This window comes from Zootoca vivipara, chromosome 1, assembly GCF_965207765.1.
Source record: "Zootoca vivipara chromosome 1, rZooViv2.hap1.1, whole genome shotgun sequence".
Taxonomy (NCBI): Eukaryota; Metazoa; Chordata; class Lepidosauria; order Squamata; family Lacertidae; genus Zootoca; species Zootoca vivipara.
The window spans coordinates 4,500,248-4,527,623 of record NC_142582.1 but is presented as its reverse complement, the minus strand read 5'-3'; the positions used below and the strand labels follow the sequence as shown (position 1 = coordinate 4,527,623).

General features: G+C 44.5%; 1 protein-coding gene across 3 annotated transcripts in view; it reads left to right on the top strand.

Annotated features, from left to right (window-relative positions):
• Positions 1-27,376, top strand: part of SPAG16 (sperm associated antigen 16) — a 403,304-nt gene that overhangs the window by 236,910 nt on the left and 139,018 nt on the right. For all 3 annotated transcript variants that reach the window (XM_088667222.1, XM_035138897.3, XM_088667194.1), the window contains one exon: positions 21,569-21,634. In XM_088667222.1, coding sequence (XP_088523348.1) covers positions 21,569-21,634 — 66 coding nt within the window. The remainder of the gene's footprint in view (positions 1-21,568; positions 21,635-27,376) is intronic.

Below are 27,376 nucleotides of genomic sequence, written 5' to 3'. Positions count from 1 at the left end.
TTTCCATTACTTTCAATGGGAAAGTTCGCTTCAGTTTATGAACGCTTCAGTTTATGAACAGACTTCCGGAACCAATTACACCTATGCTTCGGGTTAAGTATGCTTCAGGTTGAGTACTCTGCGGACCCATCTGGAACGGATTAATCCACTTTCCATTACTTTCAATGGGAAAGTTCGCTTCAGTTTATGAACGCTTCAGTTTATGAACAGACTTCCGGAACCAATTGTGTTCATAAATCGAGGTACCACTGTACAGATGTTCAACTCAAAAGTGAAGATTAGCCAAGCAATCTCCCTTTCCCCATGACAAAATTTATTCTGTTGATGAACAAAAATCATTTTCATGTTGCTAATATGCATTGTCAATTTTCATCTGGTAAAATAAAACAAGTTCACAGAGTCAGTGAACAGGGGAAACAGTATTTCCTTGAATGTTAAGGCAAGAACTACCCAGTACATGTGTCTGAGTGGGATTGGCTCATTAAAAACCACCAGATGAAAAGCAACAATGCAGGAACAGCCATCTAGCCACACATACAAGAGCATGGTGCTAGCAATTGCAACTAAGATTTCTCTCAAATTGATTGTTATCTTGTCCCAGTGTTGCCAGCTGCATGCCATTAAAGGCATCCCTGGACCATTTTGTGAGGCAGAGATGGAGGAAAGCAGTAGCAATGTTCACACAGCTTTCAAGTAGATTGTCAGACTAATGTCACTTTGGAGAAAGAGAGAGTATTATGCACAAGTGTGCTTCTCTTGGAGAGGTGTCCATTGGCACAGTGGGCCGCAGGTCAGAGAGTAGCTAGTGTGATGTTAGTTTCTATCCTTCTGAAGTTGTCTTTGGAAGGATAATAAAAGGATAATATATGTGTCAATGAAGTAAGGACTTCATTGACATGTGTATTATCTTATGTTTTCATCCTTAGTTATGGTTTATTATTATTTGGGGCTGTTATATCAGAAATAGGGGGACCCAGGTGGCGCTGTGGGCAAATCCACAGAGTCTAGGGCTTGCTGATCAGAAGGTCGGCGGTTCGAATCCCTGCAGCGGGGTGAGCTCCTGTTGCTCGGTCCCAGCTCCTGCCAACCTAGCAGTTCGAAAGCACATCAAAGTGCAAGTAGATAAATAGGGACCGCTCCGGCGGGAAGGTAAACGGCGTTTCCGTGCGCTGCTCTGGTTCGCCAGAAGCAGCTTTGTCATGCTGGCCACATGACCCGGAAGCTGTCTGCGGACAAACGCCGGCTCCCTCGGCCTATAGAGCGAGATGAGCGCCACAACCCCAGAGTCGGACACGACTGGACCTGATGGTCAGGGGCCCCTTTACCTTTACCTTTATATCAGAAATAGCATGTTACGAAGAGCCGAACATGACTAAACGACTAAACAACAACAACAATCCCTGAAAATGGTGGCATGGGTGGCGCTGTGGGTTAAACCACAGAGCCTAGGGCTTGCCGATCAGAAGGTCGGCGGTTCGAATCCCTGCAACGGGGTGAACTCCCATTGCTTGGTCCCTGCTCCTGCCAACCCAGCAGTTTGAAAGCCTGAAGTGCAAGTAGATAAATAGGTACCGCTCTGGCAGGAAGGTAAATGGCGTTTCCGTGCGCTGCTCTGGTTCGCCAGAAGCGGCTTAGTCATGCTGGCCACATGACCTGGAAGCTGTACGCCGGCTCCCTCGGCCAGTAAAGCAAGATGAGCGCCGCAACCCAGGAGTCGCCTGCAACTGGACCTAATTGTCAGGGGTCCCTTTACCCTTTAACTTTACCCCTGAAAAATATTCACAGCTGTTTTTAAGATTCATAATCAACTGGAGTTGAAAAATTCCTGGGCATCTGCTTGGGCCCAGATAATGGTCTGAAGTAGAGATAGATGCGTACAGAATTCTCCACATCCAAATTTCTCCACGGATTTTGGAATCCCAAATTAACTAGTCTTGATTGTGGAATGATTCCAATGAGTTAGCGGTCCACCATTCTTTGGGTTTTGATCTGTTGGCTTTGTACCGACTTAATAATGTGCAGTCTGCTGCTCTTTTCAGTTTCTTCTCTTTATTTGTAACTTTACCTCAGATTGCTGATGTTCAGAGGCACATCATGCCTTGATGAAGCAAAGTGCCAAAAAGGGAATCTTGATGCATACAATTGTGCCATGATTCCTTTTTGTGCAGTATTTCATCATTGGGTTATCAGACATACTCACTGAAATTGGCACACCCATCCCAAAAATCTGCCAAGATACTTCACAAACAAAATAAGAGAACAGGGAATGTAGAAAATGCAATTCACTAAAGCAGTAGGAAACAAAAATAAATAAAATAATAGCAACACTTGAAACTGCAACTTTCAAGATGCAAACCTTAATTAAAAAGCAGATCAAGATATTCAGAACACATTTAAAAACAACCAGAGAGGAAGCCAAGCACAACTCCTCGAATCCCATAAAGATGGGGTATGTATAGACAACGAGAGAAAGGCAGAAAGCTACAGTAAAAGCGGTGGGTCTTAGGACCCCAGGATTCCTATGAATCGTATATCTCACTTCACTCATTGGCTGAAAGGCAGGAGTAGCCAAGAAATTGCCTAGGCTTGGTCTAGTAATCTGCCTGGATCCAAGACCACCTGGGGACAACCCTCTGGACTTTTTGGAAAACTAGCTAGCTAAATAAAATGCTCTTAGCACTCCAACAATAAAATGCTGTTAGCACTCCAACTGTTTCTTTGTACAGCATCTCAGAGGCGTTTAAACCCTGGGGAATGTAGGAGCAGGACTGCAGGAGTATGCAAGGCCTTTGGAGAGTAGACGGACGCCATGTTTACCACCAGAGACTAAATATATATTATTAGTGTACCCTTGTAAAGAAGCTAACTATGGTATGACTGATCCAAATTTAATTTAGAACATTCATTTAAAAATGTGTGCTGCTTCCTTAGATTATCTGAAAGGCATGAACTCAGAAAATAGCATCAAGCTCTCCTTCCTAATGGCATTGTTGAGTGATGTAATTACTGTTCTTTTTAAAGTAGATAAACTGCTGATGACTTTAGCAATAAAAATTGGTTTTTTAAGACTTTGTGGGACTTATTCAAATAATTGACTGCAATTTTTTATTCATACTAATTTTCAAAAACAAATAAAATAATTACATGTATCTGTATATATAATTTCCTCATAATGCAAGAGGATAAGTAAGTTGATTTGCCTAAATATAAGCTTGTGTGTGTCTATCTGAATGTTAATTGTGTGATTACCCTGAATTCCTATGATGATTGACCACATAGGAGCCATCTTCCTGAGGCTGAGGTCCCTTCAGCATCCTCAATAAAATATTTGATGGGCATTGGCATTCAAATGGTGGGCGTGCACTGCATCTTGTGCGGAGTGGGGCTTACCGGCCCCCCAATATTGACCCCATGCTGCTATTAAGCTGCTTCCTAAGTTTTAGGGTGGGGTGGGAGGCAATATTCATCAGAATTATGGGAGTGATAGGGAAGGTTTAAAACAGGCTTCCTCAACCTCGGCCCTCCAGGGGTTTTTGGCCTACAACTGCCATGATCCCTAGCTAGCAGGACCAGTGGTCAGGGATGATGGGAATTGTAGTTAATCCAGAATGCAGCAGCTAGACTGGTGACCAGGGCAGTCTGGAACAGGTCGGGCGCCCTGGCGCTTAGCCACGGAGATCGCTCCAGCGCCCCCGCCCTCGCAGCGTCCTGCCTGGCTTCCACGCGGCTTCATTGCGCAGCACCCCACCTCCCAGCCCGGCGCCCTGGCGCCCCGCAACACCAGGACCTTACCTAAAGCCGGCCCTGCTGGTGACTGGGAGTGGCTGCCGAGCCCACATAACACCGGTCCTAAGAGACCTACATTGGCTCCCAGTACATTTCTGAGCACAGTTCAAAGTGTTGGTGCTGACCTTTAAAGCCCTAAACGGCCTCGGTCCTGTATACCTGAAGGAGCGTCTCCACCCCCATCGTTTAGCCCGGACACTGAGATCCAGCGCTGAGGGCCTTCTGGCGGTTCCCTCGTTGCGAGAAGCCAAGTTGCAGGGAACCAGGCAGAGGGCCTTCTTGGTGGTGGCGCCCGCCCTGTGGAATGCCCTCCCATCAGAGGTCAAGGACATAAACAACTACCTGACATTTAGAAAACACCTAAAGGCCACCCTATTTAGGGAAGTTTTTAATCTGTGATATTTTAATGTATTTTGGTATTTGTTGGAAGCTGCCCAGAGTGGTGGGGGAAACCCAGCCAGATGGGCGGGGTATAAATAAATAAATAAATAAATAAATAAATAATAGTCTCAAAACGTCTGGAGGGTCAAGGTTGAGGAAGCCTGGTTTAAAACTTTGATCCACTCCGCATTGCTCATTTGCTGGGGAACAGCTGAGTGGTGAAAAGGAGCTTGGACTGCCATAATCTTTAGTGGCGCTCCACCCCTTCTTCCATCAGATCAGCAGGGCAGGTACCATATTGAAGGCCTTTGTTAGATTAGGAAGCGGAGCAGAATCAGTTCAGGAAGGGCAAATTGCGCATATTGCCTATAAAATGTAAACAAAATGCACTCAAGATCCCAGTTAAAAGGGATTCAGGAAATCCGCCTCATCCAAGAGCACCTGGATCTGGTTGCTGGCTACATCCTATATAATAAAGTGCAAGTGTCTCTGTGTCCAGTATTCCCTGTGTCCCTGGGTTTGTGCTACTGCACATGTGCCCCACGGACACAGGGATTGGACGCTGAGACTTCACACACACACACACACACACACACACACATGCACGCTCTCCCCACCCCTCTGCCTACCGTTTCCCTCGCAGTCCTCAGAAGAATCACGACCTTCTCCTGGGTGCCCGCTGGCCAGCTGGGCTCAACGGAGCGCCCCAACGAAGCAGCGGCCGTGGGAGGAGCCAGCCATCCCCCCACGCACCGCCGCCGTCGAAAAAGGCCGAATGTACTAGCGCCCGTTTAGTAAACGAGCTGAATGACACTAGTACTCAATAAATTTGCAGAGAAAGGGGACATTTGCAGCTGGTTTATAATTACAGTATTCAGGTCTTCCTGCTCCAAAGAGAAATTATTAAGGAATGGTTTTTCTACCTCTTCCCTCAGGTGACCTGTTTTCTTTAAAAAAACAAACAAAAAACTGTTCGTCAGTATATTGCTTATGGGATGTTTTATTCAAATATGAATTTCTTTAAATATTATCAGGGAAATAGCATGAACCCATACAGCTTGTGGCCACTACACTAGTGGCAACATGACTTGTGATCTACAGCACTCACAATCCTGTGCTTAAACAGCACAGTGCTTAAACTCCTGCCCGCTGGTGGATTTTGTGACACTTATGTATCTTTTCTGCTAGGAAAGCAGGATTGCTGTGCCAACAGAAGGGGGTTTAGAAGTTATTTTTACCCCACACAACAGATGCAACTTAGAGATAGATTTGAAGCTTATTACTATTGTTAATAATTGAGTTCTATTTTTTTTAATAACAAAAATACATGCCCAAATCATGTATACACCTAACCAGCCTGATTCCAGGTTTCTTTCCATATTTTTTAAGTGCTTCATTCCATTTCCCAGTGTGAGGCGCTGGTAATTCCTTACCAATAGGCATAGAAAGGGGATGCTGTATAGTGCAATTGGGGGGGGGAATCTCAGAACCAAGAAAAGCACTATATTTCTGTAGACAAAACTTTGTTATCTAATTGCAGGTTTTATAACGGGATTGATTTATGATCTCTGGTGTACCTTCTCTATTCACGCCACCCACTCAGACTATCCAGCTGGGGACTATCTGGAAAAATCCCTGGGGAAGTTTGCGATGGGAATTGGTAATCAATTTTCTACCTGCCAGGCAAGATACATTTGCTCTGCCCACATTTACTCTTCAGTCTCCTTCCTGCAGAAAGTCTCCATAAGTACCAAAGGGAGGGAATACAAATATAATGGGGTTTACAAATCAATCTCTTCTATTGTTGTTAGAGCTGGGAGCTGAATGTCAATGACAGGCCAAGGGAGTATTTGTCGAAGACTATAACTCTTTCCTAAGAAGATTTTTTTTCAAGAATCATTGCTGTTGGGATGACATGTAGTCATCGAAGAATCTTTCTGTGGGGCTACAAGCTGTAAACTGGGAGAAGGGGTGTGCACAGGTCAATCAGGAGAGCGAGATCAATATTCTTCCCCTTAGGAGCACATTTAACGTATAAATTGTGGAAGCTGTACACATGCCCCAGTTCATGTTATGCTACTTTAATTCTCAAGTTAGACTGTAGGATAGAAGTGTGAGGTTCATTGGGGCAGATACAGAATACAAAGGATACTTCACCATTAAAAAAATCAACTTTAGGTTAATGCAATACTGACTTGATTAGGAACATATTTTGTAACGAGTACATTGCAGCCATCTGATAGGCATGGAATTAAATGTTAACACTTGACACAGGGTTGCCATCATCATCATATCAAATTCTGTCCCCTCTTTCCAACAATATTTAATCAAACTTGTGATAAAATCATATGCTCTTTTCTTCCCTAGCCTGAATAGAAAAAGAGAAGCATACTATATAATGACATCATAATATCTATGGGAAGAGGGAGGAGACTTCATGTGGGTTTGTCATTTTTGGTTTCATTCCCATGAGAATTACATGTCCAGGTCCCAAAAGTCCATTTATATTCCTGCATTGTAGGGGGTTGGACTAGATGAGCCTTAGCACCCCTTCCAACTCTACAATTCTATGATAACGGTAAAATGCAGATTGTGGATTTACCTGTCCCTTATATTGCAGAGGCATAACTTTTATAGGCATTTTTGCATGTTTAGTCACCACTTTAAAGAAGAAATGTTTTGTTAGTTTTAATTATTATTTTTTGAGGGGGAAAATGCACGTGAGAAAATCCATAGTTCAGTGGAGGGCAGGGGGCTTGGCATTTGCATACCAAACGGAATCTTAGAAGTGGTATTGCCATCGCAATGGAGGCGCTTCTAAGATGCCATCTGCAGAGCTTTGATAAGCACTTTTATTAAAAATAATTTAAAGAGTTTTAAAAGCAGGGACAGGTATTCAGTTTATCAAAATACTTGTATTTTAGTAATCAATTAACTGGATAAGGCTGCAGTCTTATACCTACTTACCGTATTGGCCCAAATATAAGCCACACCCGCAAACAAACCACACCTTTAAAATTCGGCTTCTTGGGAGCCGCGGATGGGACAAGTGCTGTCGCCCCATGCTGCTTTCTGGGGGAGAGCCACGCTCCCCCTCTCTCCCCCCATAGCCCAGGGGAGGCTTGGGAGCGGCGGGCGGTGCACGGTTGCCCAGGCTGCTTTCTTTTCACAATCGGAAAATTTGGGGGAAAAAGTGTGGCTTATATTTGGGCCAATATGGTAACCTAGGTGTATGTCTCATAAAATTCAGTGGCACTCATAAATGTTGTACCGCAAGTGTGTAGTGAATATACCTAGTACAAAATATGGTCCCAGTTAAATCCTGTCACATGAGACTCAAAAGAGGCTTTGTGGGGTGAGCGGGTGTCTCCTCCTCCTCCTCCTCCCTGAATTGATTAGTGGCCTGAATGTAAAACATATATGTTTATATAAGTATACAAAGCATACAAAAATATCCATATATCAGTAGCCATTACTCATTCATATTAAGATGTCACAAAATATTTGTTCTCATTTCTGAAAAATAAAAATTATGTTTCCAAAAGTAATTGACACCAACATTGAGGCTTTATAGGCATTGTTAATGGAAAATCTGAGGGCTCCCTTGGACAAAACAAGACTCCAGCCAAGAATACCAGAGCAAAACGGCAGCCAGTAGGCTTGGTCTTTATTAAAGAATAATACTACCGCGGCAGGACCCCACCTGCATCAGTGTGAAGCAAGGTGAAGGTCCAGAACAAGCGAGAACCTCTACTTTTATCGGTTTTCCCCACCCCCAAGAAACACCCACAAAATACATCATTGCTACATCGTAACTATGTCACTAGTACATCATAAAATGGGAGGGTCTTAGCACCTTGCCACATATCTTGGTCCTCCTCCCACCCCTCCCAGGTGTGAATTCCTGAACACAAAGAGAAATTAACAGTTTTCTGAGAGTTGATCACTGTCCTTTGTTCAAGTTCGGGCTGAATCCATTCCTGGAGGAGTCTTCTATTGTGAATGAGATAGCTAGCAGTCTGGCATTATTGATGGGAAAATGTCTGGTTGGCAGAGCCTCCTGCCTACATGTTGTAAGGCCTAGAGGATTATGGCTCCCAAGTCCCCCCTTCGATAGTCTTTAATCCATAGAGCAGAATATAAGTGGAATGGTGCGAGTCCGACTTACGGCTGATTTTATATGAATTTAAACAGAAATGCACAGAGGCGGCAAAGGAAAAAAGCACTTTCTCTTTAGGTTTTATAATGCGATTAGATTGGTCACGGTCTATTACATTTCAGAAGCAATTTATTAATCATGTGGAAATGTGTGTGTGTGTGTTTCAGTGGGGTGGGGAAAATTCCTACAACAGCATTAATATTAATATTAATACTAATATTTCTGCTTCACATTATTTATACATGGGATCCAAAGTCTCTCACATTTGGATTTAAAACCTGCCAGAGCTTGAGTCACCTAGGCCCCTACAGATGAACAAATTTATTTTGGCATAATTTTTCATGGCCATCCCCTTTATCATGATTCTTATGAAGTAGACTCCAGTCTACAAAAGCTTATGCCATAATAAACATGTTAGTCTTTAAGATGCTGTAAGGCCATTTGTTGTTTTGGCTATGTGTGTCTAACACAGGCTTTCTCTCTGGAATTAGCTAGAATGTGGATTTAGAAAATGCATTCAGAATTGCAGATATTTTTTGCATTTCCTTGAGAGAGGTTCAAGTGCAATTTAAACATTTAATAGGGAAATTCTTACTGTATATTCTGGAGGAAGGGTTACCTATGTGAAGATGCTCTTGGCGCTTTGTTACTGACAGGGGATAATGTGTATAATGGATGCTTCAACAGAAAAAAGATGTCTGAGTCAGATCTAGCAACTCTGATATACAGTGGAACCTCGGTTTATGAACACCTCGGTTTATGAATTTTCGGTTTATGAACGCCACTGACCTATCTGGAACGGATTAATTCATTTTCCATTACTTTCAATGGGAAAGTTCGCTTCAGTTTATGAACGCTTCAGTTCATGAACAGACTTCCGGAACCAATTACACCCATGCTTCAGTTTATGAACGCTTCAGTTTAAGTACTCTGCGGACCCATCTGGAACGGATTAATCCACTTTCCATTACTTTCAATGGGAAAGTTCGCTTCAGTTTATGAACGCTTCAGTTTAAGTACCCCTGGAACAGATTAATCCACTTTCCATTACTTTCAATGGGAAAGTTCGCTTCAGTTTATGAACGCTTCAGTTTATGAACAGACTTCCAGAACCAATTGTGTTCATAAACCGAGGTACCACTGTAATAAGGTCGTACCTTTGGCAAAGCTCATTCCTTGTAAATATAGCTGAAGCCCTTCTCATCCTACCCCTGCCTGCAAATATTACTAATCTTATATAAAAAAATGTTTTACTTTCCCTCTAACATTTCTGCAGTTGGTTGCTGGAGCGGGACCATCCCAGCTGCCCTCAGTTTTTATTTACATGAAATTAAGTCAGAGCTCTATAGTTCTCTACCACCAATAGAAAGTAAAGCTGAAGAAAATGGGTGGAATGCGCCAACACAGTTATGTAGGTGAAAATCCTGTTTGGGAGAAGGAAATATGAATTTGCAGGAAGTTTTTTCCCCAGAATGTAACTTATGCTGAACTAGCCATAGTTATAGCACACATTTAATAGAGGAGAATAGTATCTATAATGAAATGTGCTATAAGGGTTAGTAGCACATATTGCCTGGTGTTATTTAGTGCTGGGGTAAAGCGGTCTCAGAACATTTGCCAGGGATGCCAAAGGGATAAATAGAATTCAAAAGAGAAATTACAAAAAAGATCCCTTGATAACTAAACAGTGATCATAAATTGGAATGTATATGCAAATGAAGTAAATAATTAAAAACTCCAAGAGGAGCGTTGACTAGGTAGTTGATGTCTGGCAATTACAAAAGCTGCATTTTTAATATGCATACATCTCAGGAGCCAGTAAAAATTAGCTGCTGCCAGGCTAATGGACTTGCCTTTCATCCAAGGCAGAATTTTAATGAGAGTATTATTTATAGAGTGGCGGAAGAGAGCACTCAAGCACAATCTTGTGAGATGTTTGGCTTTGGTATTCCCCTTGCCTATTTCTTTAACCTGTGGCTCTTAGAGGCAAGACTTGTATATTATGTCTGTGAAGGTGCAAGGATCATCCACTGGCCACTTTCACATATAATGCTAAACAAGTGGCGTGAGACCTGTGAGACCTGGTCTTGTGTGCTCCCTGCTCTTCCCACACAACTGGAAGGAGGACTTTGATCAAACTGTTCATCAAACTGTAATATTTCCTTAAATAGTCCAAAATGGGTTTCCGTTCTTCCACAAAGATTCCATCCAGGGGCGTCGCAATGGGGGGCGATACGCCCCGGGTTCCACTCTGAGGGGGTGCAACTTGGCGCCCCCACCCCCGCGACTCCCAAGCCGAGCCTCCAGGCTCACGGTAAAAAGTCCGCGCCAAACACGCAGTCACCGGGGGCGAGGCGCCACGACACCTTGGGCGGCTCAGTGTGGTGGGCTTTCTACCTGGAGTTTGTAGCTGGAGGCACAGGGGGCGGCGATACCCTGCCACGTAATGACACATGCGTCGTTATGTAGCGAAGCCCCCCCCCCCAGTGAGAGCCAGTGTGGTGTAGTGGTTAAGAGCATAGACTCGTAATCTGGGGAACTGGGTTCCCGTCTCCGCTCCTCCACATGCAGCTGCTGGGTGACCTTGGGCTAGTCACACTTCTTTGAAGTCTCTCAGCCCCACCCACCTCACAGGGTGTCTGTTGTGGGGGAGGAAGGGAAAGGAGAATGTTAGCCGCTTTGAGACTCCTTCGGGTAGTGATAAAGCGGGATATCAAATCCAAACTCTTCTTCTTCTTCTTCTTCCCCCCGGGTGCATGCAATTTGCCCCGGGTGTTGCGGCGCTTCGCTACGCCCCTCTCATTTTGGCTGTTAAATTTGCCATTCACAGAGTTGGAAGGGAACCACCAGGGTCATCTAGTCCAACATTAGGAATCTTTTGCCCAACATGGGGCTTGAAACCACAACCCTGAGATTAAGAGTCTTGTGCTTTACTGACTGAGGTTTGTTTATTTTCCCCGTTTTCTTTTCCCAAGCAGAGATAATGTGTAAGCGTGGTGTCAGATCCCTAAAAAAAGGTCAACAACTCTGGGAGGGATCTTTGCACCACGGCACTGGATATGCTTAAGACATATGCCTGAGTCCAGGGGGACATTTGGGTGGCGGACATAGTCCGTCTCCGACTTTCCGCTTATCTAGCTGTTCACTCTTGGCTGGCCTATGGTGGAGCCCAGGGTCAGCGCTAGTCAAACCAGAGCCTATGCAACCACTCACTTTCTGTAATCAATAAAGTTGTGGCCTAAATTCTGCCAAAAACCAAAACCAAAATTTGAGTCAAGTGTGAATTTATTTAGGTCTGAACACGCAAATGGCTTGCCGAGTGGGTGGCTGACCTGGAAGTCCTTTCTTATCTCATTTCAGTAAGTCTAGGCCTATTCTGCTTTAAAAAAAAAAAAGTGGAAGCTTCCACTTTGTTTCAGATATGGTTCCTCTGTTACTAAAACTCACAGCTAATCTTATATTTGCAAGGATGGAATGTTTGGGAGAAACGATCACATGATATCAGTTTCTTATTGTCAGTTTTCTATATTACAGACCAGTCTTTACAATCACCAAGGGCAGATTATTCATCAAAAGAAGCCCCCAGAGGTTTTGCTTGCATTGAAAAGTGTTTTAAATAATACCCTATATAAAAATGTACGAAGGGGCCCCTAGATCTAGATTTATGCTTCACTGAACACTTTTTTGACCTTCATGGCTAAATTGTAGACACAAAAGCAGTTTTGAAAGCTTTAGTACATGCATAGCTGAAATGTTTCCTCCGCAGTAGCAGTAATGTGATTCTATTAAACATATCCACAGCTGAAGCTATTTAGAGCTGTTTAGGACCCCCGCAGGCGCTAACATTAAAAAATGAGAGTGATTAGGATTCATTTGCATATTAAAATGATTTTAATTAAACACAGATTTTGCAAATGTTTTAAAAGCTATGATCTATCTCTTGCAGGCTGGCTTGGTTATTTATATGATCTAATAAGGGCTTTAGCTATTGTTAATGAGCCCTCTGTTCCTTAACCTGTATCAATGAGACTATTTTTCTAACAATGACTGAGCATAGTCCCCCCCCCGTCAATCCGTAAATTGTCAGCCACCCAAAATGATGTGTATTTTTCCCCCACAGAAATAATATATGAAATTATAAAGTTATTAGCAAATGGAAATAAGAATGTCAAGAAACAGGTGTATATGAAGGCAAGCAGTTTGGGCTTAGCTGTGATGGAAATGGTCAGCCTGTTGTCTGAGCTGTGACACTTTAGAGTGTGGGGGTTCACATTACTGAATGCTCCTCAACAGAAAAACAACTTTCAAAACAAAACAAAACAAAACCCAGCAAACATGTTCCTATTCTAGTGTCTCCCTGATATGCTAGTTTTTTATATATACTGTACAGTACAAGGATATTTTAACATAAGAACATTCTACCATACAATTCTGCACCTCCAGTTTAAAGTGGCACAGTCTATACATGTTTATGTCTTTTCTAAAAACACAAAAATATTGTTATTATTATTGCAAATCTGGTGAAACCAAGAAAAAGAGAGAACCGAAACATTATATGGTCAATACTTACTAGCATTGGGGTCATTCCATGTCAGTTCAACGCGGTCATGTCACCCACCATCTCGGATTTTGATGAAACTTCGTGTACACCCTTTCCTTATGGTTGAAAGAAACCCCCTTAAATTTTCCCCCTCTACCTCAAACGGTTTTAATTTTATAGCACCTCAAAATTTCATGAAATCTGCATTTCTGTCCCTCTTGAGATCCTCAGCCTTGTGTACATTTTATTTATTTTCTCCATAACCAATGATCAGATCTCTCTGAAATTGACAGAAAGATAGAATGTGATCTAAAATATGTTTTATAACTTTATTTTTTATTTATTAATGGGAATTATGAGAGAGATTGGGGATTGCATAAAGAAATTGGCTACTTTCATGTTATTTACTGAAATATAAAGGGTATTTAGTTGAAACCTGTGCTTGAGTCACCTGAGAAATGTGTGCTTGAATGACTGTATGTGGAAGCCTTGTGCTATCCCTGAGATGCTAATTTTAACAATTGCATTAATAATTAGTTCAGCTTGAAACAGTGGGTAGGCATACAAAATTTCACAGACACACAGCGGAGTTCTAGCAAATATTTCATTGCCATTCATAATTAAAGTTTTATTTTAAAAAATAAATCTTAATTTGGTTTTTGTTTATTATTAATGTTGCTACATTTGCTAGATCGCAGTTGTATGGATTTGATCTAACAGTCTGATATGCACTTTCCAAACCACTGATATTTTGCGTGTGCAAGTAAAACATTAATGTGCCCTGCCAGTGTGTCCACCATTTAACTGCAGGTTAAACCATGGACTTAACTTTAGGCCTATGAATAAAATCCTGGCTATGTAGTACACTCTTCATCACATCAAAAAATATCCACATGTAAGTCTGACTACATATTAAGAACTATGAAGCCCCTCAGCTCACTGCCCCCGAGAGGCTGGTAGAGAATGGTGGAGAGAGCTGGAGAATTACTGGCCACTACATACAGTCATCTCCTATGTGCTTTCCAGTGATCCTCTATATATGTTTACTCAGAAGTAAATGAGGTTCAGTAGGACTTTGCAAAGGGCTTTGGGGGTGTGCAATAAGTGTGTACAGTATAATGTTGCAACTTCCATAGCATGTTTTTTTTTTAAGAATTTGGGGTGAGGAGGACTAGGAATAATTTGCTGCTATGGAAAAATAAGATCTACATGGATGAACAGCAGGTGGAGGACTGTTAGCCTTCACCATGTTAGAACTTATATAACTCTATATAACTCTTAATCATTTAAGAGAAAGAACTGTGTTTATGTGAAACCTCTGCTTGAGACCCTGGGAAGAATTGTCAAATGGAGTAGACCAAGCATGTCCAACAGGTAGATCGTGATCTACCGGTAGATCACTAGACATCTGCAGTAGATCACTGGTAGATCATTGGCTCCCCTCAAAGAAGCTGAACAACTGTGGCTCCCCTAAGAAAAGCTCGAAATTTTACCTCCTCCTTGAAAAAAACTCAACAAATTTGGCCAGAAACCCCCCCCATGGGCCTTCCTCCTCCCAATGGGCCTTCCTCCTCCCTAAAAAAAGCTCAACAACTTTTGACCTGATCACTGCCAGTTTTTAACTCTGTGAGTAGATCGCAGTCTCTTGGGAGTTGGCCACCCCTGGAGTAGACAATATGCTGGGCTGGATGGACTGAGAATCTGGCGGAGTTGGGGAAAATTGCATGTTTGTTTGTTTTTCCATTTTAAAGTGCTGTCTGGGGAATAGGGCTACTTAACGTACTAAGCTTTTCTGACTGCTGAGTTTCTTATCCTAGTTTTTGTTATTGTTAAACTTTCTGTCTTGGTTAGAATTTGAAGAGTCCTGCAGTACTAAGTAGATGAAGCAGTCCTCCTGTCTGGTCAAGTACCATCTTTTTAAAGAGTTTTAGAAGCTGCAGTACTTGAAATGCAAGTGTTGATAGAAGACGACAACATATTTCACTTTAATCTGGAGAACAAAGCTGAACTGAGAAGCTTTTTCAACTTCCTAATTCATGAAACATTTATCTCGCTATCAGGTTATATTATAATACCACAGATGTGGCTTGTCAGCATTTCTCTTATAAATTGTTGTTTTTGAGGCTTTAAATGAGAGCCTTAAAGGCTCACTTAAATTACTTTCACGTACTTTCAGTATGTTGGCCTACGAACATGGTTTATCCCCCACCCCCACCCCAATTCCTAATTAAGGAAAGAACAGTTGGGATCTTTTTCGTTTGGTGGCACACGCAGAGCAATAACTCTGTTCATGCTGTGTTCAATGAGAGTTCAAAGGCCAAAGCATTATAGAGCGGAGAACCCATTGAGAACTGGAATAGTTTATGAAGACTGGAGGAGAGCTAATGCATTCCCTGTAGTTTAAAAAGGCAAGCAGAAAGACCAAGGGTTAGTCTGGCTGGTCTGAGAAATACAATACTAAACACCAAAAAAAAAGAAAGAAAATGGGCTGGGATAATAATAATAATAATAATAATAATAATAATAATAATAATAATATACCACCTTTCATCATAAGATCTCAGGGTGGTTCATAGAATAAAATACTATGGATACTAGCTGGAAATTTTTAAAATTGTTTACATTTATTAAGACTAAACCTTGCAAGACTAGTGCAATTCCCTTCAATTAAAGAAACAATCACTTTCAGTAGGGTTGCTGCAACTAAAGCTTCAGAGCAAATTTGGCTTCCCTTTTGTGACCTTCATATAGAAGACATCACATGCAATGTAGGCCTAGTTCTTAGGGGCAGTCAGTCTCTGCCTGGGCTGTACCATTTCAGATTGCAGATGGAGACTCACGTTACTGAATGTTCCTCCATATCTTCAAAATCCATCTCCAAATAGGAAATGACAGTGCCAGAGAAAAGGAAAGGTTAGAAACCTGTTCCCTGCTGCTACCCCAATGGTGTAAGAGGAGATAGGAAATTCTTTGTGGAGCTGCTCTGGGGATTTTCTGTGGATAGATACGGTATTCAAAATTGCCCTTAAATATTTACAAAGAAGCAGTCTTTTGTATTTATCCAAACAGAGTAGTTTAAAGGTGCATGTTAATTTACAGTGATACTTTGATTACAATGAAAAAGAATAATGAAAACCCTATTGCTTCAGCTGTGAAAATGCAATGTGGACCATGACTTAGGCTGACCAAATGTTAACAAATAATATAGTTACCCACAGAAGACCTGTCCTCGGATAAATATTCAGCAACATGCTACATACCTTCTAATATTTTCTCACCTAATTTAATACTTCTACCAGTATCTACTCTCAGGTGCATATATAATCACTTTTGTTTCCTAGCTATTAGTTCCAAAATAATGGTTATTTAATTTAATTTTTACTGGGATCTTCTGGTTTTAATTTGATTAGATCTGTGAAAGGTTCTACTTTCAGAGACTAAGACTTGTATACAATTCGTATAGATGAGTGTATATAATGATGATGATTTGCAATTAATTATTATTTTTGTTTTATGACTAGAGATTAGTGATACTCTGGCTAATAAGCCATACTGTTTTTTGAAAAGAGAGGGAGGGAGAAAGAAAGAAAGGAAATGAAAATGACTTATCTGGTTTTCTGAGCTAGTCCAACTTCAGCAGTCACCCACCATCTCTCCCTCACCTACATAGCCCCCATTCCTAAACTTCCCATTTCCTTGTTCCTTTTCAACTGAACTGTGAAGAAATCATTAGCTCAGAAAGCTTTTTTCTTTAAAATGTCATTTTTTTTACCATCCAGATGGCTTAGCTCTCCATTACAAAAGGAACTCCTCCTCACCTACAAAGCATCTGACATGTATCTGGTCAGGAAAACCTCCTTAATTGTTCTGTCTAGCAGGGAAGGAACATTCAATTCCTTTCTCCCTGCTCCGGTTTTTCTTGAGAGAGTGTCAGATGCTCAAGCACCTTCTCAGGTGTAACTGGTGGCCGTGACAGACAGACATACTCCTCATCTTTCTCCTCTCTCTTCACACAAAGTTTAAACGAGGAAACATTTCTTATAGTGTTGCAGAAATTTATGTATTGGGGGGGTTGCCCCTCCAGCAGTTATCATGCACATTCTGCCCACTACTAAAATCAGCACAATCACTTTTGTGATTTGTCCCCACAAAACACTTCACCACAGTTTCTTCCTATCTATTCCAAGGGCCTCCGCTGCACAGTACCAAATGTAACAATTCACTGATAAATGTATCTATGTGCTGGCTCACTGGGAAAACTTCAGAAATTCATATAGACATGTGAGCTCAGCTACTCATCCGGATACCTGAGTGCCAGACAGGTAGCCATTCCAGAAATAGCAAACCCAGATGAAGACAAAAGGGTGTGGTTAACTTGGCTGGGAAACAGGGAAATGTAAATATCTCTTTGGTTTCACTTGATGGGTTTGTGGTGGAGGGCAAGGGGAGGAATGGGGCATGGTCCAGGATGCTCAGATTACTGTCACCAGACCTCCCCTTTCATGATGTAATGATGTATTAGTGATGTAGTTGGGGGGGGGGGTGTAACATGGGACGCGGGTGGCTCTGTGGGCTTGCCGATCAGAAGGTCGGCGGTTCGAATCCCTGTGACGGGGTGAGCTCCCATTGCTCGGTCCCAGCTCCGCCAACCTAGCAGTTCAAAAGCACGTCAAAGTGCAAGTAGATAAATAGGTACCACTCTGGCGGGAAGGTAAACGGCTTTTCCATACACTGCTCTGGTTTGCGAGAAGTGGCTTAGTCATGCTGGCCTCCATCTAGTTGCAGGTTGTATATATGTATAAATAAAACCATGTATCATAGAGACACTACAGTCTGTGCCTTTGAAGAAAACACAAATCCTGGAGCCCCTGGGATCTCACTCCAATTGGTGATGGTGTGGTGTTTAACTCTAGAAATTATGCAGCCACAACTGCCTTTCACTTTTTCCTCTAAACTAAATAGTCCCAAATGCTGTAACCTTTCTTCATCCCCTTGATCCTTTTAGTTGCCCTTTTCTGTTGTTGTTCCCCAACTGGCATACAGTGGGATTCTGCTTCTGGGCATGAAGATTCCAGCTAGCAATCATGCCTAATAGCAACGAATACCTTGCCTTCCACGAATCTGTCTAGTCCCCCTTCAAAGCCATCCAAGTTAATTTGTGAAGCCAGGCATCCATGGCACTATAAGGACCTATTTCCAGAATTTTGATTTAGGTTTATATCTAATAGTTTCTAAGATATTTGGATAAAAAAGCAACAAGCCAAAAATATTGTTCCAAAGCACACTAGTTATATATATTTGGTTCCAAAAGGTTCATTATCAATGATTAAATGTCAATGCACTTAGAAGTATGATGGAAATAGTATGACCTAACTACATCTCCAGATTTAATTCAGGCTTGGAGCTGAAAAGAAATGGACGGCACCCTTAAGAGAATTGAATTGTAAGGTTTGCATAGATTAGTAGCCCTATCAATAGCTAGGGGTTATTATAAATTTCTTTCTTTTCATATGTAAATCTACATCTAATGCAAAATGGTGCTTTTGCAAATTAGCTTTGAGAATATTCCTTGGCAAGGTCTAATGTTGCCCCAAGTTAAATTTATAAACTTGATTAGTCAGGAACACTAAAAAAAAAATGATAGAATCTATATAATGGAAAGGAGGTTCTTTTAACCCTACTATTTCATCATTTATTTATTTTTTGATGAGGATAGTTGTTAAATCAACTGTCTAATTGAATAGCAGGTGTAATTACAATAGTAAGAGGTAGAACTCGACTTCTTTAAAGTCAATTCAAATGATGCACATTCAGGAAATGCTCTTGGGGTTTTGTATTGGAAAGAGCAGATAACCCTGTTGAAACCCTTGTCTTACTGTGGGACAGTGAGATGCATCAGGCTTTTGAAACATTCATCGCTGAGCTTTCTGTCTAGCAGTGTGGAGCCTGTTTTGCTCTTTGGCATACCTGTGAACTTAGGGAGATGAAACAAGCACAGGTGGTGAAAGTGAAACCCACACTGCAAAGCCAACCAAACATGAATGAGAGCACACAATCTTACCTCCTGTGTGGGGCTGGGGAAGTAGTCTGTCTTCACTGCCTTCTCAATTGGCCACCCAGAGTTGGCCGGACACCCACAATGTTGGGTGGAACCTGGTGTGCCTGTCTTCTGCCATCTTTGGCTGGTGAAACAGTTAAAGCCATTTCTGGGCCAGGATGACCTGACCACTTTCATCCATCTGCTAAGACTACTACAATGCGCTCTATCTGGGGATACCTCTGAGTATGGCTCTGTGCACCACTGCAGCTGGTGCAAAATGCAGTGGCAGAATATTGCTATTGCAATAGAATATTGCTATTGCAATATTGCAATAGAATATTGCTATTGCATTATGCCACTGCTGAAAGACTGGCTGCCAATTAGCTTATGGGCTAAGTTCATGGTGCTGGTTCTAGTGTAAAAAATACAGCTTGGGATCAGGATACCTAAAAGACAATCTCACCCTTTAAATTTGCAGTCAATCACTATGTTCTTTAGGAGAGGGCCTACTGCAGGAACCATCTCATTAAGAAGTCCATTCATGTACCCTTTGGAACTCCCTCCCATTACATATCAGGAAGGTGCCATCCTTACTGTCTTTTCCATGCCTGTTGAAGACATTCCTCTTCCAAGAAGCCCTATAAGTGGAGACTTTTAGCCCACATTTTATCCCCATTGGACTGAAATTCCATTTATATAAGTTTTTATTGTTAAATTGGTTCAGGATGTTTTATGGGTGAGTCACACGATAAATAAATAAATAACCAATAAACAAATAAATAGCATTACACATGGTTTACAAGGCTGAGGTTTTTCACAAGATCAACTAAGAAAACCAGAATTCCAATAGCCATTGCCATCTTGACTTCTACCAAACTAAATTAAGGACTGTACATTATAGTGGAGTGGGAGATTTTATATACAGGTACTATAAAATATCTAGATAAGTATGACTTTTGCCGTTAGAGTTGCTAAGATCATATCATTTTTGCAGTTCCCTTTCCATTCTTTGTGTCTATTTCCTAAGGAGCAAAACCAAACAGCAGTATATGTTGGAGAAATGATGGGAGTTAAGAGTTAACAGCAGGAAGATAAATGAGCTGTATACTCATCTCTACCAGTACCTTGGCTATCCCCTTCACTTCAATTAACAAGATTAGCTTTACTCCATAAATTACATGATTATTCCTATCAAGTAGCTAATGCTAGATTTATAGCAATGTACTCCTCATAAAATAATGGTTATTTTCCCCTTAAAGATATATATACTTAACTTTAGCTTCTCTTAATTACATGTATATTATTCATCATTGTTCCAACCCAATTCTTTCCTGTTTTTTTAAAGTAAATATATGACTTTGGTTGTACACAGTATGCAAGTTACTTGAACAGTTGCCATTGACTATCTTTAATGAGGAACAATGTGCAGCATGCTTAGGATCCAAACTAATCTGCAAAATAGCAATTTAGAAAAAATCTGCTGTTGTTCAGAAAAAATGTATACCCATATTTGCAGATAGGTGTTCAAAACATGCAGTGTCACTTTATTATTATTATTATTATTATTATTATTATTATTATTATTATTATTAAATTGTTATTCCATTTTCCTTTCAATTATTACAAATATCGCATAACCATAACATTCCATAACAAGTGGTAGAAAAATTGTGCTGAATGCTCACTGTAGGCTGTTTGAAGATGTATGAGGTGGTAGTGAAAAAGACGACAAAAATTCTCTTCTCTAGTAATTTTGGTGTGGGACAGTTTGGTTATAAGGAGTAGCTTCACCAAAGAGAAACACTTCCTCATCAGAACTGCCTGGTGAACGTCAGTCAGGGTTTTGCAACAACACCAAGCCCTTCAAGACAGGGCCAGGTTTAGGTTTGATGCAGCCCTAAGCTATTGAAGATAATGGGGCCCTTTATATGTCCAGCTGTCCTTTGTCAAAAACAAACTGTCACTGTTTTTTTGTGTTGAATATAAGCTAGATGGTAATTTATGGACCTAATAGGTATCTAAAGCCATTTGCACATATTCCCATGCAACCAGTCCATGCAGAATGTAAGCACCCCATATATAGAAATGAGCAAACCAATGATATTTTAGGGAGCAGGTGAGCAGGCGGGTCTCATTACTTACGTATATCATAGGAGCCTACACAAAACAAAACAAAACACTTTTGTTGCATGTAGGTTTTATTTTATTTGTTTTTATCTTATATTCTGGAAATGTACATCCATTTTTTTCCTTTAAATTTTTAGGGGGTCCCCAAGAGAGTGGGGCCCCAAGCTATAGTTTGTTTAGCTTATACATAAATCCGGCACTTCAAGACGATATCCTCTGCAGTATAAGGTGACTTTTCTGAGGAGATGATGTAGGAACCCAGCTACTACCATCTTTTGCTACCTGATCCCCCCCCCCTCCGGCCAAAAGGAATATGATCAAATTGCTTAAGGTCTGGCAACTAGAAAGGGGAAGAGTTGGTTGGTACGGTACACAAGGTTGGTACACAAGGATAACATATTACCAGTTTGCACACACACCCATTCATCTAGCTGAAACAGCACAAAATAAAACTCAACAAGTTTATAAAGAAGTTATACAGCACATGTGATTGTCTGATTTGTTATTCTGATTTTTGTGTGTTTTCTTTTTAAAGGGGCTGTGTGCTCAGACCTTCTGTGGTCACATGCATTCCTGCAACCATGCCACATTCAACATGAAGGTAAGTTCTAAACCCTAAAGTAAATAGTAACCTCGGGTAGAATATATCTATGAATGACACTACAGCTGAATATGTCATGTGCCCAGCCTCCAAGATTCTATAGGAATAGAGGAATGGAATGTCATATGTTCTCCACATTGCATGACCCGATGCAAAAGAAGGCAGCACTCCTCAATATGTAATAATTGTGTAAAGGTAAAGGTAAAGGGACCCCTGACTCATCTCGCATTATTGGCCGAGGGAGCCAGCATATAGCTTCCATGTGAGGGACAGGGGATATCGCGAAGTCCCTCCCCTCCTAAGTTCAAGCCAATCCCCGAGCACAGGGGGAAGCAGAGAGAGTTCCGATTCCAGTGGGGAAGCAGGAAGTCGTGTCCGAGGCTCAGGCAAGGTAGAGGAGCCAGGGTCCCAGGTGGGACAGGAAGGGGCGAATAAGGGCGGGAGACCCATCCCCCCAACTCCGGAATTACGCAGAAAGAGGAGGGGAAAGAGGATGGGTCTGCCAAAGCTTTTGTGTTGGAGAAAGACGCGCCAAAAGCCATTAGGAGGTTCTGAAACCGACTGACAACATCACTCCGTGTAAATAGCAATGACTTGAGCACTGTAAATACGCAGCACCAATAAAAGAATAAAATGCAGAGCTGCGTAGCGTCGTTACTCTGAAGTAGTCCACTCCGGCCACTGTGACAGCAACCTCCTAATCCTTTTTGGGCTACTTTGGAGTTGCCGGGATGAGCGTGTCAGAGGCGGAGAAATGGCGGCAGATCGCGGAGCAAGCCCAGCAAGAACTGCAGCAGCTGTCGCTGCAGGCGCAGGGGGAATTGAAGGCAGCTAAAGAGGAGACTAAGAAGGTCCAGGACGACCGGCTACAACTTGCGGAACAGGTGAGAGCGCTTCAGGAAAAAGAGCAGCAATTAAGGGCGGTGGCGGTAGACCTCCAAAACAAGCTGGATGCAGAGAAAAACAAGGCGGGAGGGGCACCCCAAGTCCAAGTGCTGCCAGGAAGGAGAGCCGGGACCCTAGTAAGCAAGTTCAATGGAGACCCGAGGGAATTTCAGGGCTTTGAGACTGAGATTGTGTATGCTCTTGAGCTGCACCACGATGAGTTCCCTGATGATGAGCACAGGGTAGCGTTTATTGTGGAGCACCTTACCGGGGCAGCCAGGGAGTGGCTAAGACCGTTAATTGCAACAAGGAATCCTTGCATGAAGAATGTCAAACTATTTCTAGAAGGTTTGAAAACGATGTATTCGTCCGATAGTCATATGGATCAGACTAAGGAGGAACTTCATAATTTACGCCAAGGAAATATGACAGTTCGCGCGTATTGGGCGAAATTCACCATGCTGGTGCACAGATTGGGGTGGGAACTTGAGTCCCCCCCAATGCAAGCGGCGTTCTACTTGGGGTTGCATGAGGAGGTGAAGGATGAGCTCTCGAGAGGTCCAAAGCCCAGTAATATGGATCAGCTGAGCAAAGCGGCTCTGGCGGTGGGGGTGAGACAGGAATCCCGGTGGAGCGACAAGCAAGCAACGCGCGCAAAGCGGGCTTGGTTCCCACGGTTGCAGGAGAAGCCACTCCCCCAACAACCCTTTCAAGCCACGCCTGGGGCCAGTCAGGACCAGGAACCCATGCAGATTGATAGCGCGCGCGCGGGGGCTTTTCAAACCCCAGCGGCGCCAAGACGCAAGGAGGGAAGGGGTGGGAATTGCTTTCTCTGCAACTCCCCCCAGCATCTCGTCAGAGACTGCCCACATCGCAGGGAGTGGCAAGGAAAGGCGGGAACGGTTGTGCCCTCCCCCACTGACGCAGCACCACAGCAGGGAAACGGGAAAGCCTGGCTGCAGGAGACAAGGGGCGGCAGCCAGGCACAGTCAGCAGACAACAGCCCCAGCCCACCCACCCGCACAGAGAGGAGCAGAGCCAGCCCACCCCTCCCAGAGCAGGAGTGGTTCTAGAAGTGACGCTCACGCTTCCAAATGGCTATCCCCTGACAGTCCTCGCCCTAATTGACAGTGGGGCGTCAGCGAACTTCTTCTCGAGAAACTTTGCAGAAGAGCACCAGATCCAGCTTCTGCAGCTGGATTTTCCTCTGCACGTGGCAACCATTGACGGCAGAGAGCTGCTGGGAGGGGCCATCACGCATCAAACCCCCCCCATGAGAATGACGGTTGGAAGGCACTCAGAGACACTGGCATTCAACGTCACCACCATCTCAGACCCCCCCATCGTTTTGGGCATGAGCTGGCTGGCGCGCCATGACCCCTCCATAAGTTGGCACCAGAGATGCATCACTTTTGGATCGGACTTTTGCCTGGAACATTGCATGCAGCACCAACCAGGGGAGGGGCCTCCGATAGCCACGGTGGCCACCATGCACGTCAAAGGGGGTGAAGCGATACCCAAGCCGTACTGGGACCTGCAGGAGGTCTTCAGCGAAGCGGAGTCCGACCACCTACCCCCACACAGGCCTTTTGACTGCCAGATCAACCTGGTGCCAGGGGCAACGATACCCCCAGCCAAGCTGTACGCCATGTCAGATCAGGAACTGGAGGATCTGCGTGCTTTCATCGACAAGAACCTCAAGCGGGGGTTCATCAGAGAAAGCAAGGCAGCAGGGGGCAGCCCGGTCTTCTGGGTGGACAAGAAAGACACGCAACAGCGCCGTCTTGTGGTGGATTTTAGACGGCTGAATTCAGTGACAGAGCCAGTGGCTTTCCCCATGCCCAGAGTGGATGATCTCCTGACAGCGGCACGCAGGGGCAAGATTTTCACCAAGCTAGACCTGAGGGGGGCGTACAACTTGATCAGGATCCGGGAAGGCGATGAATGGAAGACCACGATGTTCACGCCTCTGGGCTCTTTTGAATATCTGGTGATGCCCTTCGGGTTGCAAGGGGGCTCAGCATGCTTCCAGGCCTTCATGCACCACGTCCTGGGGTCCCTCCTCTTCAGGAAATGCTTGGTCTTCCTGGATGACATCCTTATTTACTCCAACGACCCAGTGCAGCACGTGAAAGATGTCAGGGAGGTGTTGCAGCGCCTGAAGGAGAACCACCTGTATGTGAAGCTGGAGAAGTGCAAGTTTCACACCAAGGAGGTGGACTTCCTGGGCTACAAGCTGTCAGACAAGGGGCTGGCGATGGACAAGGACAAGGTGCAGGCCATCCTGGACTGGCACAGCCCCAGGACTCGCAAAGATGCCCAACGCCTACTAGGCTTCGCCAACTTCTACAGGAAGTTCATCAAGAACTTCTCTCGCATTACGGCTCCCATCACTGACTGCCTGAGAGGCAAGCAGAAGTTCAGGTGGACACCAGAGGCGCAAGCAGCGTTCGAAAGCCTCAAGAGGGTGTTCGCCTCAGACCAGAACCTGTTCCACGTGGTTCAGGACGCGCCCCTACGCGTGGAGACAGATGCTTCTGATAAAGCTGTGGGCGCCATTTTGTTGCAACTGGACGCCAACCGAGAGTGGAGACCCTGTGCCTTCTTCTCCAGGAAATTGACTCAGCCAGAGCGAAACTACACAGTGTTTGATCGGGAACTTCTGGCGATCCACGCTGCGTTCCAGCACTGGAGACACTTCCTGGTGGGCGCCAAGCACCCCATCCAGGTGTGCACAGACCACAAGAACCTGGAGTTCTGGAGAACTGCCAGGGTGCTCAACCAGCGGCAGATACGGTGGGCAGAGTTCTTCTCGAACTTCAACTTCTCCATACACTACATCCCGGGAGAGCAGAATGTCAGGGCGGATGCCCTCTCCCGCAAGCCAGAATACATGGAGGAGGAGGCGCCACCGGCACCCAGGCACATTTTCCCCCCGTCAGCATGGTCCTGCGGAGCAGCAGTGGTGAGCGAGGCAGAACTCACAGCACTGACGGCAGCGGATGAATTTGCCAACCGCATCTGCAGAGAACTGAGAAGGGGGGGGGAGCAGGCAAAAGACTTTGCAGAACGCAGGGGGCTGCTTTTCTACAAGGGTGCACTGTACCTGCCCACCACCCAGCTTAGACGTACGGTCCTCAAGCAGATGCACGACAACCCAACGGCGGGTCATTTTGGGAGGGACAAAACCACTCACCTAGTCATGAGACACTTCTGGTGGCCAGGGGTGCGGGAAGATGTTCGAGACTATGTACGGGGCTGTGACACCTGCCAGCGGGCAAAGGTGGTCAGAGCAGCGCCACCGGGATTGCTGGAGCCCTTAGCCACGCCACACAGGCCGTGGGAAGTGGTGTCCATGGACTTCATCACAGATCTGCCTTCTTCCAGGGGCAAGACCGCAGTGTTGGTGGTGGTGGACCTCATGTCCAAAATGTGCCACTTTATACCGTGTGCCAGGGCGGTCTCGGCAGAAGAGACAGCCAAACTGTTTGTGGATCACGTATTCAGACTGCATGGATTACCCTTAAGGGTTATTTCGGATCGTGGCCGCCAATTTGTTTCCAGGTTCTGGCGGCGGCTCATGAACCTCCTGCAGGTGGAGGTCAGCTTGTCGACGGCTAGACACCCGCAGACCAATGGACAGGCGGAGAGGGTCAACGCCATTCTGCAGCAGTACCTGAGATGCTACGTCAGCCAGAGGCAAACGGACTGGGTGGATCGCCTGCCACTGGCAGAATTTGCCTACAACAATGCGGTGCACGTCTCCACAGGGGTGTCGCCCTTTAAGGCCAATTACGGGCGTGACCTCAGATCTTTCCCTGAGAGGGAGGGGGAGGAGGAGGAGGAGGGCCCACAGGCTGAGGATTGGGCAGAGGAACTGGAGACGGTGCACCAGCAGCTCAGAGAACACTTGGAGAGAGCCAAGGAAGCGTACAAGAGGGGGGCAGATCGCCACAGGCGACCGGGGGAGGTCATTAGGGTGGGGGACAAAGTTTGGTTGTCCTCGGAGGGCCTTCCCATCAGAGGGCGATGCAAAAAGCTGGCGCCCAGAAGGTTGGGCCCCTTCACGGTCACGCAACAGGTCAACCCGGTGGCATACAGGCTGGCACTGCCAGAGGACATGAGGGTGCACCCAGTGTTTCATAGATCGCTGCTGTCACCGTACAGGGAAAGCAGCAGGCTCCGAGACAGCGAACAAACCCCTGAGGGAGGGGGGGAGAGGGAAGGCAGGGAGCAACTCAATGAGGCCACAGCCATCCTGGATTCAAGGTGGGGGGTGGGGGGCCTGGAGTACCTCATGGCATGGGAGGATGCTCCACCGTCCCAGAATGAATGGGTCCCAGCCACTCAGATACAGGAGGAATTCCTGGTAGAAGAATTTCACGCCCTTTTTCCCCATAGACCCAAGCCCTGGCACATGGAAAGGGAGGGGGAGGGGGAGGAAGCACGGGAGAGCAGTTCACCATGGCGCTGGGAAGCGGAGTTTGAGGAACCAGAGGATGAGGTATGGGTGTCACCGAGATCCACCCAGTCAGAGGAAGGAGCAGATTGGCAGAACATTTTTACCCCCACCAGCTCTGACGCCACAGACTTTTTGGGATTCCCGTCCTCCCAGGCGGAAGGGGGGGGCTTGCAGGACTGGGGGGAGGTGTTCACACCAACGGGCTCGGAAAGCACTGAGTTCTTAGGCTTCCAGTCGTCACCGACACCTGGGGGGGACCTGGGGAGGGGTGAAGGAGAGCTTGGGAGGGGGGTGGATGTGAGGGACAGGGGATATCGCGAAGTCCCTCCCCTCCTAAGTTCAAGCCAATCCCCGAGCACAGGGGGAAGCAGAGAGAGTTCCGATTCCAGTGGGGA